Raw genomic sequence first — 20,530 nt, 5'->3', positions numbered from 1 at the left:
TTCTTTACGAATTACAAACCTCATATTCAACTCAGAAACATTTTTAAATATATAGGTTTTGTGATTGCACATTTGTGTTGATTTACTGTCTAATTACAGCATTGATTATTCATAAAAATTACAGCACCGATTATGCTGAACAGAAAATCACAAAAATTTAAAATTAAGATAGCAATTTTCTAATTAAGAAAAATTTGGACGGAATGATATGAATGCTAAATTGATTTATTTAAAATGATTCATACTGACAATTTAGGGCAGTATAAATCATATTAAACGTTTCTAAACCATTCTTTTGAATCAAAACTGAAAAATCTTTCGAAAGAAGCGAAATGATTTCAAATCTGCTTTGTATTTTCCAATTATTCAACAATATATAACACATAAGAAAACGCAATAATTTTGATTTCTTTTAAGATACTTTTTCCTTAACAAAATACTTACCCTAATATGCTTCTTATTTTCATTTATTCTAAATACCCTATAATAAGTTCAATAGTCCGTGGTCTCACATAAAATATGAACACAAAACATCAGTTCCATCTTCTGTCACAACATTCTCCGAGGAGCAGCGAGCGGAAGCTTGCTGCAAGGTGCAAGCTCGATAGCAACAAAAACAAAACAAAATTTAGAAACAACTTCAACTTCAGGCCCGTAATCGATTTTTTAAACTATGTATTTTTATTTTTAAAATTTTATGTTTAAAATATCATATACATTAGGAAGATAAATTATTTTAAAGGTAATTGAATATTTTTGGTCTAATATCTAAAATATTTTTTTAATAACTAGCAGCATGTTTGCAACAAAACATTTATGTGACCAAATTTCGGCTGCTACGATCGTTTACGTAATTTTTAAAAAGAATCAAAGATATCTTTTTATCAGTAGCTTTTACCGGTATGCTTATTAGAAAGATTGTTTTTATTCGTGCTCAGACATTATTGTAAGATTTTTTTTTTTAATGTTTCGTTAAAATGTCATAAATTTATTTGATACCGCATTCGCGTATTCTTTCTGGTTTTGTGATTACAAAACCAAGTTTTCTTCATTGGTTAAATTTCCGCACAGTTATTTATTCTTTTTTTTAAGGGGGACACTGCATCATTTTAGAGTAGCTCTTTTGATTTTCCCCACTTATCACTTTTCTTGGCTTATTAACTCCATGTAAATAGTGTCAGAAAAACTCGAACCACAGGTTTGTGTTGATAAAATATATGTGTTCCTTTTGACTAGTGATGTTCCGGATATCCGTATCCGCGGATATCGGAGGGAAAAATAAAGATCCGTATCCGTTACTTTTTTGACGGATCTTAAACGGATCATTTCTATTCTAAAAATTTTTAAATATTTGAATAAAAGACTCTTAAATTCCGTTTAAATTAGGTTTTATTCCCTATTTAAATTATAAGGAAATATTTCAGAAGCCAATTCGTACCTCCCCCCCCCCCCCGTTTCAAAAAGGAAGGAGAAATAAGTTTGAAAAGTGTGTATCATTTGTGTCTTTTTGTGGCACCGTAGCTCCTAAATAGATAAACCGATTTTGATAGTTCATTTTTCGTTGAAAAGGTGACTTGATCGAAAGTGTTCTTAGCTTGGCCTCGTTTTTTTAAGAACTTTAATTACCGGATACATTAATTAAAAACTTATTTTTAACATTTTTCCCAATTATGGTAGTAAAAATTTACCCATACGTTAAAAATGTTGGCCCTTATTGAAAGAACAAAATTTTCTGCGTTTGATATTTATTTGAAACTTCAAACTTATGTACAGTAGGAGCTATAATCGTTTTAAGTAAATTTTAAATGCAATTCTAAGCCTTTATACGCGTGATTGGTAGTGATTTCACAGTCAGATGATAAGGAATAAAAGCTCAATGAGTTAAAATTTTTACCTGCAGTCAGTTCATATTTGTTAACAAATGTCTGTTCTGACCCGCGAAATTCATCTTGATATGAGTTCGGCTCTCAGGGACATGTTTTATTTTTTATTTTTTATTTAATATTAGTTTTTGTTACTGATTTGGAGTTTCTGTTATTCTTCATTTTTGTTTTTCTCAGCATCCTTTAAAGAAAGTGAGACTAAATTCTTTATTTACTGTTTGTAAAGATGTTCCCGACTCTGTATTTCGTTGGTCGGAGAAGTTCAAGTGGAATGGGTCAGCGCTGCATTTATGCTGAAATATAATGGGAAATTTATTTCTAGCCTGTCCAGTAGCAGCTTTACACTCTTCCTCCTGTATCCTACATCTACCGGTTAAGCTAGAAATAATTTTTCACATTCCATACAAACATTGATGCAGCGCTGACCCATTCCTTCCAACTCTTCCTCAATTTTAACCGAGATTTCTTTAAAGAGTAAATCATAGTCTTGATTATATTTTTTCCACAGTTGACATTTTTTGAAGAAACTGCCTTTATTCTGACGGGAATACCTTCCGTAACAAATTTTACACTTGGATAGTTGAATTGGGTTAAAAAAAATTTTGAGATCCATATCCATGGATCCGCGGATCTACTTTTTTAACGATCCGGCACATCACTGCTCTTGACATATTCATGAATTAACTCTTTAGTTTCATGAGAATGTATCACTGGATTCTTACTTATATTCTTGTTTTTCATAGCTATGAAATGTACCTTTTCTTGCTAAAGTGTAAGCATGCAAAATTTAATTTATATAGTATTAAAATTTAATTTATGAAGCTCCTGCTTTGCAGTTCTCTTATGTTCCTATATTTTCTAGGAATGAAAAAATTTCTAGTAACGGCACTCTGTGCGGTAGTGACAACACAAATTACCAAAAACACAAGACACAAATAAGAGAAAAAAACATGTTTATTATCCTTAGTACAGCTAAAAACTAAGAAAAAGAACATGAAAGACTCAACAATCATCATCAAATGTAGGTATTAAAAGTTACAACCCCAGGCCGTGAAGCATACCTCACATCTCTGGCACATGGAAGATCAAATGTCAAAGCGAGCGAGGCAACAAAAACTGCGTGTGCACATGCACAGTCATCTGATGCTTCAGTTTACATAACAACATCTATTGTGTACACCAGACAAAAACTTGACAGCATTTTGGCTGTGTTAAAAATAATAAACATGTTTTCTCCTCTTATTTGTGTCCTGTATGAAATGCTTTCCTGGCGCGATAAGGGAAAGGATTTCTGACCATGCGTTGCTATGTGATGTCCCATCGTCTAGGTGTACTCTATCTGCCCTGAAAGTCTGAACGCTGTACTAATACACCCTGTACAAAAATATATATATATATATATATATATATTTTTTCTTTTTTGACAAATGTCGCTTTTATGCGAGAAAGTATTAAACCCAACCTGGTAGCATAGTGATGGCTGCGCAGATCCTAATCTCAACCTTACGGCACTGCCAGATTATGTTTGCCTCAACTATAGTTGAGAAATTTTTTTCAAATTCAAATAAAAGTTTTCTATGCATAAACTATATAATTTAAAATTATATTTTTGTTTAGAAAGAAGCAGTTTAACTTTAAAAGTATGTCAACTTTACCTAAAGTGTTAATCACAAGAAATGACATTCCTGAAGATGCTATACTGCTCCTTCAAAGCAAGTAAGACTTTTTTGTTGTTTTATTTAAGACATAATATGGAAGGAAATTATTTACACTATTTTATGTTAACTTGAGCATCTTCTCACTTTTTTGCTTATAATGATTTTTATGAATCTTATTTTTTTGTGTCTGCAAGTGTCATTCTTTTTTCAATAAAATCACATGTACAGCCTGTCCTGCATAATCATGCTTCAGAATCATATTTTTGCTATTGTCAGTCAGTGGAATGTATTCACCTGACATTGCAACATCCGATTTTCATTTATTGCAATCACTAAAGCACTAATAATGTGACAAATATTGAAATTTTGGCCAATATCCAAATGCCTGCTACATTGCTCCAAACCCAATGCTTTTTTTTTTTCTTTTTTTATCCAAGAATGAAAATTTGCACATAAGTTGGCAAATGATTTTTGGTGCTGGGGCATTCCACGGTATTTTTGACATTATGTAGAGTCCGTAACGTGACCTTTTTTTTGCCATAACTTTTTAATTTACCATTTGATTTGCAAATTATTTTAATTTGAGCTGGTGTGTTGGTAGGAAAAGATCAAAATAAAATAATATGCTAATCAAACAGTAAATTAAAAAGTTATGGCAAAAAAGGTCACGTTACGGACTCTACATAAATGTCAAAAATTGCTTGGAATGCCCCTGCTATAATATCGATAAAATTGATCACAAATGAAAACTTGTTTAAATTTATTTGTTTGAACTTGAAAAAAAAACCTTACTTTTTAATCCTCTTCATATTTCTGAATGGCAATGAATGCTATAAGTTGTATAAATTTTACTTCAAATTTCTTTACAATTCTAATGTACCAATGTATTGATATATTTTTTATTTCACTTCATAGTTCTCTGAAATACAATAGAGAACCAATTATCCGGGAAGTTTGGGACCATAGCTATCCTGGATATCTGAATTTCTTGGTTTTCTGGATAGCTAAAAAGAGCTTTTGACCAATTGTTTATAAAAACTTAAATTACTTATAATAAATAGTTATGCGTACTAAAATAAGAAGAAAACAGTTCAGAAATGCTTATCAATATTGAAACATTAAAAACTACTAGTGAGAGAATAATTTAAACATCAAAAACCTTAAGTTATTTAATAAGACCTGAGACCCTCATACTCATTTTGAAAAGGAAAGAAAAACACCAATTTTCGATGTTTCAAAATGAAAAGAATGAAGGGAAGGGCAAGAAACAAGTTTTTAAATGTAAATGTGTGATTCTTCTGCTATAGTGTATGAGAAAATTTGTTTTCTTGAACGTGTTTTTTTTTTTCACTTTTTTGTAAAAGTTTGGCATTAGAGATTATTGATGACTATTGCTTTTGCATTAAGTTAATACCAATTGAAATTTAATTTGAGTTCCTGCAAGCCTTATTATAGTCTTGCGTTTAACGATATCTAGATTCCACTATCAACTATCTGGAACACTCAAGAATCGCGGCGTTTCACGCGCTTTTGCGACGTCACTTCCCCTCTAAACAGTTTTAATTAAAGACCATTCAATAAAATACTGCATTATATACAAATACAAATACAAAAGTGACGACCAGCAACAGACTCTGGGACCAGCTAGGGTGTGACAATTATTATTTGGCAATATTCATGTGACAATATTCATTTCTTTAGTTTTCAGTTGGAATAAAACAGAAAAATTTCACCCTTACATGTGTACTTTTTAGTTCAAGAAAATATCCCGGAAACTTTTCCCTGCATTAAGGACAACCCTTTGAAGTTCATTTTTGTAAGCAGTTTCCCGAGTTATAGATGAGTAATATATTATTTATTAAGAAACTGCTCATGTTCTTTTAGGTATTTCAAAAAAAAAAAAGCTTAGTTTTTCAAAAATTGCCGAAAATACGTATTTTTAAAAAATGACGGGGAAATCGGCAAAAGGTTGCCGGTTTTCTGGTTTCCCTGTTTTTTCGGTTCCCGGATAAAAGGTTCTGCACTGTAGTATAAATATAATTATTTTATGCAAAATCTAATGGCATTGGTGCCCAATTAAAGAGGGTCATGGAACAGACTAAGCTATTGAAATTTTACAGGGGTTGAGTTTTGAGGTATTTTTCTCTATTTGGGTAGGGCTCTCGTTTTGGGGGTCTTCTTGGTAGTTAGATGTGCACCATTTCTCTTGAGGGGGGGGGGCACCCATATGACAGGCATTTTGCTCCTAATGCCGATGACGCACTCCATCAACTCTTATTGAGCATTAACCAAGAATGAAAGCCAACCAAAAAAGGGAGGAAAAAAACATTTTGCAGAATCCCCCTAAAAGTTTCACTGGTGCCATGAGCCCCCCTCCCCCTGCAAAAAGTACACTCCTTGTTCTCCGACTGCATTGTTTTTAAATGCAAGTGCCATTGGTTTAGTCTTCTTATCTCAAGAAAGACATTTCTTTATTGGAAAGGCAAAAGGGTTCAAAGAAGGGCTACTAGGCTGGCAAGGACAAATCCAAAAAGTAATTGGAGGAGAGGGCGATTGATTTCAGATAATTACCCTTTTATAAATTCCCCAAAACCTCTTCCTCCTAACATCAAGAAAGCTTTTTTTTTTTTTTTTTGGAACTCCCATTTCCAAAAAATTCTGGAAGAGTGAACCCCATTCTCTCCTTTAAAGTCATCAAAAGTGTCTTATTATTGCTTTTTTTTGGACTTCAATTTTAAAAGCTTTTCCAGGGGGAGCCCCCGAACCCCATCTATGTCATCTAAGGTTGTCTAAAATTGAATTTTGGGAACTTCAAAAAACTTCCTGTACAAAGTTCGGATCTCTATCAAAATAGAGTAATATGCTACAATTGTGTTTTCAAACATGCAATTCTAAAGAATAAAAATCTGAGGGAGAGCCCTCTTTTTTGTAAGGTTATTGAAAATTGTCTAAAGTTATATTTTTGGAACTTCAGTATCAAAAATATGCCAAGGGAGAGTTTTCTTATGTTTCGGCTCAAAGAAGGACCCCTCCTTTATATCCATTCTTGTAAGCTGGTAAGGGGACTTTCAAATTTAGATTATGATGCCAGACTTAACATTTCCCTGGAAGTAAAGAGAGTCTGAGGTGACATATATATATTATTCAGTTGAATAAATTTATCAAAATGAAAGAAATCAATGGGATAGATTTTGCATGGAAAGCAGGACAAGGAGTCATTGTTTTAAGCTATTCAAATATCAGGCTAATCTGATAATTAAGAAAAATTATTACCTTAGTAGCATTGTGGGCACATGGAACTGCTTACTGGAAGAGGCCGTAATGATTAAGGGGGTAGATAGCTTTAAGAGGGCCATTGATCTTCAATGAGGAGTAATAAACTGACCAGGACCAGTCTAGTTGAGCCCAGAACCTGTTGCTGGTTGTCACATTTGTACTGTATTTATATTTTGTGCGATTATCTTGAAATTATGCAAAATTTTAGTTGTAACTAGTTCAAGAATTTTCTCAAATTTCATGAAAACATCATGCATGTAACTTTAATATTAAAAAAATAATTGGCATTTTCTCGTTGATTTGGAACAATAATTACAGTAAAACCTAGTTTATCTGGCATAAATTTAAAGGTTTACCTTCATTTAATTATATATTCAGATAATAATTTTGAAATTATGATAGCAAGAACATAATATAAGTAGTATGCCAAAAATTCCTTTTGTTGTCTATTGGTGATGAAGCGTTTTCATGCCTGCAAATTGAAATGATAAGGAAAATTGATACTCCACTTCCAAGTAGCACAAGGTGGATAGGTTACTGAAAAGAATGAACAAATTTGAAACTTCAAATTTACCATATATATGTAACAATATGTGTTCAAATAATAGTTCAAATTGTTGTGCTATAATTTTTATCAATACTTTTAGATGTGATGTAGAAATTTATGGGAAACCAAGCCCAATTCCAAGAGATGAATTATTAAAGAGAGTCAAAGGAAAGAATGGAATTTTTTGCTTAATTACAGAAAAGATTAACCAAGAAGTTTTTGAAGCTGCTGGTAATATTTATATTGCTCAAAAATAATCATAGGAAAAAAACAATTTTAATGCCATATTTATTTTGTTTATAAGTATTTTCAGGCATTATTTCTTCAATATCTTTGCATCAACTGCAAATTTCTAGGGAGAAACATTATTTGACCTGATTCTTAATATATGTTCTAAGTGTCTGCTCCTTTGAAAAATCATGGATTTTGAACATGGTCCAAGTTTGTCATAGAGAGTTGTGCTTTTCTGTGAAACTTTCTAGAAAACATGATGATTATGAATTGGTCATAGATTTTAAGCTTAGGACCTACCTATATAATATAAATTTCCTGTATCGCTCTTTTCTTCAATTTCAGAAGAGCAAAAAGGCAGCGTTATTGACTACAACTACTTTATTACAAATGTAGTTAACTTCATCTACAACTACGTTTTTTCAAAATGTAGCAACTTCAAACTACTTTTGAAAAGTAGTCACTACTTCAAAAAAAATAAATTTAAAAAAAAGCATACACATAAACACCGTTTGAGGTTAGAATGAAAAAATTAAAAAATCTGGTTTAGGTTAATAAATTGGCTCATTTGAAAATAGAATATTACTAAGAATTATCTATTGTTTCATTCGTTAACCAAGCCAATTTGTCATTCCAAAAAAATTTTTTGCGATTTTTACGAATATTCGTTGCAAGAAAGGATTAAAAAAGTTGAAGGAATTTTACCTTCAAGTTTTTAATCCTTCCCTGACTGAATACTTCATTTAAGAAGTGCAAATCGGCTACTTAAAAATGTAAATACATGCAGTTATAATTTGATTAAAATTTTATATAGGCATACATATATGTACATAAAATTGATTTAGATGGTGAAAAATATTTTTTAAATAAATAAGAAAAACTTTAATTTTTATCATAGGAGTTAATTTTACTGGCACTTATATTTTGTAGGAACTAGTTAATTGATTTTGAGTTTCAAGCTTGTGGTCCAGACCTGGACACCGTCTCCTTTCTTACGTTACTGATAAAATGAAATAAGAGCATTTTTCAATTTTACTAAATGACTTTGAAAACTTAAAATATTTAATCATTGACTTTTATTTTGATGATATATCGACACTCAATCATTAGAAAAGAAAAAAAAAAATCAAATATCCCAAACGGTACAAGTATTTATAACCAAATATGAATAAATATCCGAAATATGAAACATAACTAAGAATACATGAATACACCGCCAGCTCAGTCATTTCAAGCCGAGGACTGCAGTTTCGTGCTTATTAGCACTCATCAGCCCGGCATAGGAAAGTGACTGAGCTGGAGATGGAAAACCTCTTAAGGAAGCCAAGAGTGCGAAACAAACTGGTAGCTAATATAGAATTAGCAGACCAGACGAGTGACCGAAGCAATGGTTCGGTTCAACTCAAAGATTGAACGCGAGGCAAGGTAAAAAAATGACTGAGCTGGCGGTGTATTTCATGTATTTCTGCTTTATCCCTGGCTAATGGGCGGTAATTTACTGAATAACTAAGAATGCTTACTTTACTTCAATGTGCAAGCGTCGACTAGCGTGAAATGGCTAAATAGAGAGCTTTTCTCGAGCAAGGAATTTTGGAGCTAACTTGAATTGCTCATACTGTAACACAAAAATTTTCACACTGGACTCAAAAGGCTTATGTATCACCTTCTTTATTGAGTACTAAATATTAGTTTCATAAATGAACTTTCCTTTCAGCATCACTAAAAGAAGAAGTACCCCACACTGTACTAGTCGAAGCATCGCTTTGTTAATTTACAAATCGCCACCCCGCACCTTTTTCATTCTAAATATGAAGTTGATGAAACATTATTTCACATAAGCAGGCTGTTTATCTAAAGTTTTAAAAGGAAGAAAAAGAAAAGTTCAGACAACTAAAGAAATTTAAAGATTTTCGATATTCTTGAACAACTAAAAAGTGTGTCGAATATAATTACTGTATCTACTGTACAGTACTATTGTAGTGCTGCATTTTTATTATTGCTACATTTTATAGGTACTGTACTGTTTCATTTTATGCCATTCTCTCCAATTGATTTTATGCACCCGGAACATATTTTTATTCAATAACACAGCTTCTTTTTGAATACAGTAAAACTTCAGTTCTCTACATTTAAATTCGGAAAAATGAAATTAAGAAATAGGTTAAAATAGTTCAAGGGGTGTTTACAAATGTCTAAAATAATTGATATATTCATAAAAAATCATCGAGATACTCTTCCTCAATACAAAATTTCAACCTAAGTGGGGAGTCTTGGAATGCATTCCTTGTGTAAGTTGAAATTCGACTGTCAATGCGGATGACATTCATACCTTTTTGCTTAATGGGCAAATTTTGTATGAATGGAAATATTTCCATTATCATACATTTCTATGACACAGTAATATACTTTTAATGTTAGCCGGCCAGAGCAGTTCAGTGTCATTTACAGTAGCTTCCATATTAGGAGGGTATTGGCACACTAATCTCATTGACGTCTAAAATGTTCATCCATGGGACATTCTCTGCTGGCAGAAATTACAAACGGGGTACTACTTGGCAGTTATGCTTACTCTTTTCTTTCTAAACCATGCTCTACTCAAGGCAAATATTGGGGAAATGTGAACATTCCAATGCCAAACAAATTAATGGCGTCTAACAGATAGAACATATGGCGTCAAAATTGTCTGATGTCAGCTTTTATTTTTTAGAGTCCTACGAATCTGATTGATGCAAGTTTTACTCACTTGCACCAGTCAGATTGTTTGAAACCTCTTTTTTTTTTTTGAAATTTTATTTAAAAGTAGATTTAACAGACCCTGAAGAGTTCCTATTTTTCCTACTTTTTCCTACTTTTTAGAGCTCTCTCCTTATTTTCCTACTTTTTCCTTTTTTTTCCTACTTTTTCTTTTTTTTTAGTATAGCACTTCTAATTGTGCATTGACTCTTAATTTTACAATGAAGCACTGATAATTTTCTACATGTTTCAATTTTGAAAAGCAAAAGAAGAAAACAGATCCTGAGCTTTTCATTGACTGACTACATTAATTTCTGGAAGGAACTCCGCGGCGGCGTTTGCGTATTTAAAAGTTAAATTTTCTCAAGTGACTTTCTTGCCATTGCGGCGTTTATAATCGACTTTTCTTTTTATCGCCCCGACTTCAGTCCTACTGTATTAACGAAACTATAAAAAAAATAGATACTGGCACATTCTGATGCAATTATATATTATTTACCCGTCAATTAGAAGCTTTAATCAAAGTAAATGACTGAAGGTTCAAAAAATGCGGGAAAAAACGAATTTCCTATTTGCCAATTTTTTGTATGATTACAAGTGAAATAGAGCTCTATTTAAACAAAAAGGCAATGTAAAACCTTAAAAGGAACATAAGAAAGCAAAAAATGAAAAACTTTTACACTGTACATATTTTATTGATGTTAGTACAACATAAAAGCGACAGATAACAGAAATTCTCAAAAACGGACCACTTTAAAAATAATTGCGGAAACTAACTTTTTTCGTACATAAATATGATTATTGTTCATTCTAAATCGTAAACATGATCACAAAATTTATAAAATTTTATTTTCTTTCCTTGCAAAGAGTGTATTATACAAATACAAATACAAATGTGACGACCAGCAACAGGCTCTGGGCCCAGCTAGGCTGGTCCTAGTCAATTAATTAGTCCCCAATGAAGATCAATGGCCCTCTTAAAGCTATCCACTCCCTTGCTTATTACCCCCTCTTCCTGTAAGCTATTCCAAGTGCCCACGACCCTGCTAAAGTAGTAGTTTTTCCTGATTTCCAAGTTAGCCTGAGATTTAAATAGCTTAAAACAATGACCCCTTGTCCTGCTTTTCCCGCAAAAATTTAATCCATTTACATCTTTCATTTTGATAAATTTAAATAACTGAATCATGTCCCCTCTGACTCTCCTTTGCTCCAGGCTATACATGTTAAGCCTATTAAGTCTGGTATCATAATCTAAATCTGAGAGTCCCTTTACTAATTTAGTTACCCTTCTTTGAACCCTTTCCAATACAAAAATATCTTTCTTCAGATAAGGCGACCAAAACTGAACAGCATACTCCAAATGAGGTCTTACTAAACTCCTATATAAAGGCAGAAGAACTTTCTTAGATTTGTTTGAAATAGATCTATTGATGAACCCAAGCATTTTGTTGGCTTTGTTACTAGCAATACTGCACTGTTGACTAAACTTGAAGTCCTGATTTATAAAGACACCCAGATCCATAACATTTTCTGCCTGATTTATGACTGAACCCTGTAAACGATATCTCATACGCTTATTTCCATGACCTAAGTGTAGCACTTGACATTTCCCTACATTAACTGCCATACCCCATTTATCTGCCCACTTAGTAATATGATCTAAATCCTCTTGCAGCTGTTTTACTTGTTCTTCATTTTCGACAATCCCCATAACTTTTACATCGTCAGCAAAACAATTCATGCTTCCAGAAATATTTTCATTGATGTCATTCATAAATATAATAAACAAAAGAGGCCCTAAAACTGATCCCTGAGGAACCCCACTTAAAACATCACTCCAATTAGAATGATTTCCTCTCACAACTACTCTTTGCTTCCTACCAGTAAGCCAATTTCTAACCCAAAGTAAAGTTTTTCCTCCTATTCCAATGTCAGCTAACTTGCTGAGAAGAGCAACATGCGGTACCTTGTTTAAAGCTTTTTGAAAATCAATATAAACAACATCCACACATTTTTTGTTATCTAAAGCTGAGGTAACCTTGTCGTAGAAATGCAATAAATTAGTAGTACAGGATTTACCTTTCCTGAAACCATACTGCAAACTAGTCAACAGACTATTAGTCTCTAAGAACATCATGATCTTAATTTTGATCAAAGTTTCGAAAATCTTACAAATCACCGAAGTCAAACTTACAGGTCTATAATTCCCAGCAATACCTTTAGACCCCTTCTTGAAGAGTGGCGTTATGTTAGCCAGCTTCCAGTCCTCTGGCACCATCCCCGAGTTATAAGAAGCATTGAAAATATTCAAAATAACATCCACTAATTCCTCTGCACATTCAACTAAAATTTTTGGATAAATATTATCTGGTCCCGGAGCTTTAGTTGCTTTAATCTTTTTCGAATGAAATAAAACCTCCTCCCTGGAAAATACCAAATCCTCAAGCTGTATAATAGCTTGTGTCTTGTTAGTGTCAACTGTTGAGATACAGTTATCGTTAAACACACTGGAAAAAAAGTTATTTAGAACATTTGCAATATCCCTATCGTTTTGGATTAAATTTCCGTACTCATCAACCAAAGGCCCAATTTGACTGTTTCGAGCTTTCCCAGAATTAGCGTAAGCAAAAAACCTCTTAGGGTTCCCATCAATGTCATCTGCCAGCCTTTGCTCCAATTCCCTTTTCTGAATCCGTACCAAATACTTAAAATTTCGCCTTGCCTTACCATACTGGAGCCTCTCCGCACTCTGACCAGCTTCTTTAAACTTACGAAAAGTGGCTTGCTTATAATTAAGAGCTTCTTTAGTCTCCCTGGAGAACCACATGGGCCAAATTTTGGTACTAACACCTTTTCTCCTAAATGGAACATAGTCGTCAACGGTTTTAGCAAGTTTATCCTTAAATTCCGTCCACTGCTGATCTACGTCGCTATTTTCCAACCCTGACGAAAAAACCTCTTTCAAGCTCTGCCTAAGTGCAACAAAATCAGTGTTTCTGAAATTGGGCACAAACCTAAAATTATCATCTTTGCACACTTCAAATTTAACCCGGAACCTAATGCTGTTATGATCACTATCTCCAATATGCTCCCCTACACTCAACCCCTGAACAAAACTACCTATGTCACAAAAAACTAGATCCAAAATCGCCTCCTCTCGAGTTCCCTGAGTTACAACTTGATCTAAGAAACAGTCACCAATTACTTTTAAAAATTCCTCTTCTTTGCCATTACCAGGGTAAAAATTATTCCAATCAATACCCGGAAAATTGAAATCCCCCATTATGATAACGGATCCCTTACTGGACATGTCACTAATAATACGGTACATCTGTTCATCTTGTCCCTGGTTTGAATTAGGTGGCCTATAAATGTTTCCAAAGCGTAGCTTTTTGCCCTTACTGCTCATCAACTCCAGCCAAACCATATCAATATCAGTAGGCTTATCATTTATGACCAATTCATTGCAAATAAAATTGTCTCTAACATAAAATAAAACCCCACCACCTCTTTTACCTACTCTATCCTGTCTGAACAAATTATACCCAGCAATAAGTAATAACTCTGCATCAGATTCGGTAGCCCATGTCTCTGTAATTCCAATAACATCCAACTTCTCATCTATAACTATGCTTTTCAATTCATCCATCTTGTTCCTAATACTGCGAGCATTGGTATAGAAAACTTTAAGCATGCCTAAGTTGCTTTTAATTAACACCCTGAAATTTCCTAAATTACAATTGTTAACATTACTACTTTTGTTCGCCACTTTATTTCCATTTCTAGCAATACCCAAAAAAATTTCATTCTCTCGATACCTGATGCTTGAACCATGCCCCCCATTCCAACTTAGTTTTTTGACTCCGAAGCCCTTAAAATTAATCCACTAGTCATTTTGACCCCTGTAGAGCTCAGATGCAGGCCATCCCTAGCAATCCAATCCCGTTTACAATGACTCCATACATCAATGAACCTGATACTGTGCTTTTCGCAAATTGACTTCAGTAGCAAGTTCATACACCTCGCACGTTGATTTAGCCAGCTCCTATGCACTCCATACCTGGGAAGCAAACCAACCACTAGGACATTCGTCGAAAAGCTGGTTGCTTTATCCAACAGGGATTCCCATTCCCTAGAAAACTCCTCATTTTTACTGTGACCTACATCATTTGTTCCGACCCACAAAGTAACCATGTCCTCCTTATGCAATACTCCCTTCTTTTCAGCAACCATATTAAAGTCTTTTACCCGAGCCCCTGGTAAACAACACCTAGCCACCTTACGCTTTACTCTCCCAACTGTGTTACCCACCTCCCTTACCATAGAGTCCCCCAAAATTACACCCTTAGTTTCCCAATCTAACTCCTCATTTGAAACTTCCCCTTGAATCTCTGGAACATTTATACCCTCTGCAACTGGCCTACACCCTAATGCTAACTGGGCTTCCAAAACTAGCATCTTAAGTCTTAAGTCTGAGAGTTCAGCACATTTAGTGCAAATATAATCCTCCTCACAAACAGACTCATTTTCCCCCTTATACAGGCAGAACATATGACATAAATCACAAGAGATCCACCTGTCCCCCTTCCCACTCTTTACCTCTTTCATAATGCATATAACACCCATTTCTACTCAGTGAATATGTTCCAAAAAAAAAAAAAAAGCGGCAAAACCTGGATGGGCAAAACGTTCCCGATTTTTGGAGAAAAATCGGAAATCAATTTGAATGCGATAATTTGTTTTTATTTCTTCACATTTATAAAAGTTGGGGGATAGAGCTACAAACTAATATGTATTCTTTTCTTTTTAATGGGTATTTTCTACTCTGATCAATATCGAGGAGTTGCTCATCATTTTTATGTGCTGTGTTTATGGCAATGCAACATTTCTGAGCATTTAAATTTTTTTTTGACACCTTACTATTTTCAGGGTACGGCAATTATACCAATGCGGCGTATCTACTGTAAGTTATTGTACTTAATGCGCCTGTTCAAGGGGGGGGGGGAGAAAGAGATGTATGCAGGCATTTGATGCCAGGTGCTTCCCCCTCACGCAATTTCGTGAACAATTTCAGAATGAATATTTTTGTTGTATGGTAAGGATTGAGATAAACTACATGCCTTCCCTATTATGCACAGAGAAACATTAGTAAGTGATCTTAGTCTTTGATAGAAATATTATGTTTACCATAAATGGATGTTTCCTTTTTTTTTCGTGACAAAAATTTTGGAACAAGAAGGAGGTAAAAATCATCAAACCATTAAAACAATATTCGTTTTTATTGCTTGATTAAAATTAGAACTGGCCCGTCACTTTGATCCCCCCCCCCCCGGAGGTGGCTAGTGAAGGATGTATACTGAATGCAAATTTTATCTGAAAACAACAAAACCTGCACAAACTTGTATAGCTAAGCATTAATTTACCAAAGTCAGGGAGGGGAGAAATTGACCCCCATAAATGACGTGCCTGAAATAAAAATGTCTGTTGAATGCTAAAAATATGTAACATAGTACAAACCAGAGTTGGGCAAATTTTAATTGTATGAACAATTAAAGATTAACAATTGATTAATTGATAAATGTAACCACAACAACTAACAATTGATCAATTGTAATTGTGGAAAATTATAATTAAAGATTAATTAATTGTTAATTGTAGTTTTCTACAGTTAACAATTAATTAATTGTTAATTATAGTTTGCTACAAAGAACAATTGTTTTGTGAATTTTAATTAAAGCTAAATCTTAAAAAAATACTGGTTTTGTATAATATACTGTACAGGCGAGAGGTCTACCTGGAACATGAACGCTGGACGGGTACCATATTATTATCTATTTAAACACACATGTTAGCAACTAATAAAAGATGAATGCTCAACAGTAACTTTATTACGAGCAATAAATTATTTACTGCAGCATATGACTTTTCCCAAAAATTCTTATGGCTCCAGCGAAATTTCCTCAGAAAAGGTATATTTCAATTAAAATTCAAAAACTTTTTTTTTTCCTATTTTTTTTTTTACTAATAAAAGTCTGAATACATCTGACAGAAATTTCAGAAATTTATCTTAATCATGTACATGATTTAAAAAAAAAAATTAAAACAGAGTCTCTGAGACCTCACGTCCCCTGTTATGTCCTTCTTTCTCACCTCCCCTGTTATGGGCTAAGATAAAACAATGATTTACACAAAATTAAAACACTTAATTAAAACACAAACGTTTAAGTGTGGAAAAAACTTGCTAGACGAGACTAGTTCACGCGGCGAGCAAGCAATCTCAACGAAAATACGAAATTGAATAATACTTTTGACCCTGTACCCTGCGCCATAAATATTGATACGTAAAGTTAATTGTTAGTTTTAATTGTTTCATAAAACAATTTAAAAATTAATTGCAATTATTTTAATTGTGAGAAACGATTAACGTACATTAATCCAATTAAATTGATTGCAAAGTGCAATTAATAGTTTAATTTCAATTGATTTAATTGCAATTACTTTTTTAATCATTTATCAAGGCAATTGAAAAAATATAGTTGATTAATGCCCAACACTGGTACAAACCTTTTAGTTGACTTATTTCGTTATTTATTTAGTTTAATTGCTTTATTATAAATTTTATGTCCCATATTTAAGAACACATTTAGTTCTGCATTTTCAGTCGTTTTCCTTTTTTTTTCAAATTCAAACATCTGCCTCTAGTTGCAAGAATGCATGTCAGCTGCTGAATATTTTTAACCAAAACTAATTTAATATTTGCTTTGCTTTTGTATCATAGTTTATGATAACAGGAGCTGGAAGTGTTAGTATTTTTAAATGATAAATGGGATGCTCTCGAAAAAATGTTTTCGTTTTTGACAAAACAAATTTTTAACAAAAATGGTTTTATTGCACCAAAATTAGGAGTTTTATTATTATTATTATTATTATGGTTTTTTTCTTCTTTTTTTTGCGATCGCTATATTGCATTTTATTCTTTCACACTTAAGAATTTTATTACTGTATTGGTGAAAGGTGTTTCTTTGTTTAGATTTTATTTTCATATTTTTGTAATTGATATCTTTGTTTCCACCAGTTTATTTTTCATACTAATGATTGTCAGTCGTCTTGACGTGTGTGTAGTCTTATCTCTTCCTATTTTTTATGTGATTTTTTTCCTACTTTTCCTATTTTTTAAATTTTTGATTCCTTATTTCCTACTTTTTCCCCTCAAAAAACCACTTTGGGGTCTGATTTTAGAAATTGCTAAAAAGTAAGTACTTTTTTTGTAGCAAACTACTCGCTACTCTATTTTTTTTTTTTTTTCAAAAGTAGTGCACTACACTACAAACTACTAAAAAATGAAGCTATACTACTGTAGCGTCGCTACTTGTAGCGCGCTACTTCCAACCACTGTACTATTTAAAACATAGTTGCTCTGTATTGACTGATTATATTAATACACAACGTATTTTCCGTTCTAACGATATTTTATAAATGAATTTTCTCTCCCCCCCCTCACACATAAAAGATTATACTAATTACATTCTTTTGCACTGAAAATGTCCAACTTATATATTTAGGTTCAACTTTAAAAGTGGTTGGTACTATGTCTGCTGGTTATGATCATGTAGATCTTACAGAATGCAAGAAAAGGTAATAATTGATATTAAAAGTATTATTTTTCTTTACATATATTTAATTAATACATTTCTGCTCAATTCTTTGTAAACATGTCAAGATTTCATTGATAACTCAATAATTAATGCCAGGTACATCCTAGAATCATTATTACTTTAAATTTATGTGCCCCAAAAGTCTGCAAGCAGCAGCAAGCCAAATTGAAAAAAAAAGAAGTTGTTTCCTTTTTTAGTTGAGCGGAAGCAGTGTGTAAAAGGGATTTTATTGAGTGAGATTTTGGAAAATGGTTGTGGGAATTGTGCAAGCCTGTGTCCTAATTGGAACCCTCTTTTTCTAACTACAGCACTGGTCATTGCAAAATATTGGTTTGTTTGTGGCAGAGTAGCATTAGAGGAGGACCTTTTACACATCTTTATTCTCGTGGAATGTCTGTCACAACCAATAGCTAATGATGGGTGCAATTCCCCATGAAAGCATGGTACGTCTGGGAACGTAAATGTTACGTCTTTTAAAAGCATTCCAGATGTATTTAGAGGATGAGCTGATCAATTCCATTTGAAACATGATTTTTGCTTGGAGAATGCTAGTTAAAAACTACAAGCATGTCTTTCTTTGTGTTATAATCTCAATTTTGTGGAGACTTGCAATTGGATGAGCAGAATCTTGATATATACATTTCTAAAGAATAGTGCTCTGTCTTACATGGAAGTCAATGTATTTCTTCCCCATTTCTTACACCTTAGCATTCATCTTAAGAATGTTATGTACAAAATCAGTGCTTCAAGGATTTAAACCTAATGATTTGTCAAAGAAAAATTACTGATTTAAACCTTTTAACTTAAATATAGAAATTCAAAACCTAAATGTCACTAGTTCTGCCCTTTTTATAGTCAATAAAACCTTTCTTCCTTATATTGATTTTGTCCTTATGGTTTATCCTCAGTTTACCATTTTTATCTATTCAAACTCTCTCTCTCCTAAATGGAAAATTTAAATTTTTAGTTTGAGGCCCGTGGTCATTTTTATCTCTCTGATGGTTTTGCAAGTCTTATCATGCCATAGGCAGCACGTTTCAAAAACGTTTTACATATATTTTCTGATACTAAACATTCATTGTCAAACGATACGAGGCTCAGGGCTGTAGCTCAAGTTACTTGGAAAAAAAATTTCATGGGAAAGAATTTCACGCATCTTACTCATGGCCAGGAGTGTTTAATTACTCACTGTATTTTTATTAGTAGCCACTGTATTCAAAACAGTTTTTGAATCGCAACGTTGAGGAAAGCTTAAAGCACTGTGCTCAAAGATGGGTGTAAAGAAAGACCATAGCAAATGAGACCCCTTGCTATAGTACGCATATGTGTAAAAAATTGAAAGAGGCAACTTAAAATTGGCATTTGTATTATATTTGTTTTATATTCTATTAAAGTTACCTTAAAATGTAATAAATTCGTAGTTTGTTTTAATTCTTATGTGATGTTTAATTATATTTATAAATGTAAATTCACTAGCAACTGAAGTTTTTGTGTATTTTTTAAAAAGTAAAAACAAAAATCATTTAAAATGTTTAAAAAATCTTTTAGTTTTTCAAAATTTCTAGGTTTGTTCTTGAAAAAACATGATATTTTTACATTCTGCATAGTAGTTGTGTTTTAGCGCCAACAAAACTACTATAGACCTCAATCGTTCGCCTATCACAACCAGAAACTATAATATAGATGACATTATTTCAATGAGGAGATTGATTTGACTTTCAGTACTCTTTGTAAAAATGTGTAGCTTTTGCCCTTTTCTAATAATGTAAAATTTATCTGATATTTACTTCTTTTTTGTCATAAATTTTAAAGCTTAGCAATAAATATTCCTTAAAATATTGATACAGATCTATTAAGTCAGATGATTCCAATAAGTTCACATTATCTCACTAAGTTTGTATAGCTTTACTTTCATGTTAAGTTTAATGTTGATTCTTTTTTTTTAAGAGGCATTTTAGTTGGAAACACACCAGATGTTCTAACTGATGCTACAGCTGAACTTACTGTCGCATTGCTGCTTGCTACATCAAGAAGATTGTTTGAAGCTAACCAACAGGTGACAAAGTATGGCATATTAATTTTATAATTTGTTTTAATGTTTAAAAAGTTGTTCAATAAATTTGGAATTTAAGTTCACTATTTTGTCATAAACTGTTGCCTAATAAAAGGTAATTTTGTTCTGCTTTTTACCCTGCCACATAGTTTTTATTTTATTTTATTTTTCTTTTCTCCTTTTTTTTTTCTTTTCGAGATCGTGTTTACAATATTTCGTCAACATTTAGTCACTATATACTCAGATACTACCCAGAAAAAGAAAATCAAGTTATTGAAGTAAAACTCTTTTCTGGTATACTTACTCTATTTTTTTATGCTAGGTAATTTATTCAAAAGTAAATTGTATTCTTTGGCACTCTGATACTTTTTAAGTTAAAAAATTAATGAATGCTATAAATACTTCATCTGATGCATTTGTCCTGCTAATTTGTAGTTTGAACGTCTTTTTATGCTTGCCAACAGGATTTAGTATTTGTTATTATTATTAATAAA

General features: G+C 32.6%; 1 protein-coding gene across 3 annotated transcripts in view; it reads left to right on the top strand.

Annotated features, from left to right (window-relative positions):
• Nucleotides 1-822: 822 nt before the first annotated feature.
• Nucleotides 823-20,530, top strand: part of LOC129217334 (glyoxylate reductase/hydroxypyruvate reductase-like) — a 40,236-nt gene continuing 20,528 nt past the window's right edge. Inside the window, exons 1-5 of one of the 3 annotated variants that reach the window (XM_054851616.1) lie at nucleotides 823-946; nucleotides 3,501-3,599; nucleotides 7,465-7,595; nucleotides 17,891-17,963; nucleotides 19,931-20,047. In XM_054851616.1, the coding sequence (XP_054707591.1) occupies nucleotides 903-946; nucleotides 3,501-3,599; nucleotides 7,465-7,595; nucleotides 17,891-17,963; nucleotides 19,931-20,047 (464 nt within the window). In that variant the 5' untranslated portion in view covers nucleotides 823-902. Of the gene's footprint in view, nucleotides 947-1,532; nucleotides 1,570-3,500; nucleotides 3,600-7,464; nucleotides 7,596-17,890; nucleotides 17,964-19,930; nucleotides 20,048-20,530 lie in introns of those variants that run through there. The other 2 variants (XM_054851617.1, XM_054851618.1) reach the window with 2 other exon arrangements.

Source organism: Uloborus diversus, chromosome 2 (genome assembly GCF_026930045.1).
Source record: "Uloborus diversus isolate 005 chromosome 2, Udiv.v.3.1, whole genome shotgun sequence".
Lineage (NCBI taxonomy): Eukaryota > Metazoa > Arthropoda > Arachnida > Araneae > Uloboridae > Uloborus > Uloborus diversus.
The sequence above is the reverse complement of the archived record's forward strand: the minus strand, read 5'-3'. Positions and strand labels throughout refer to the sequence as shown.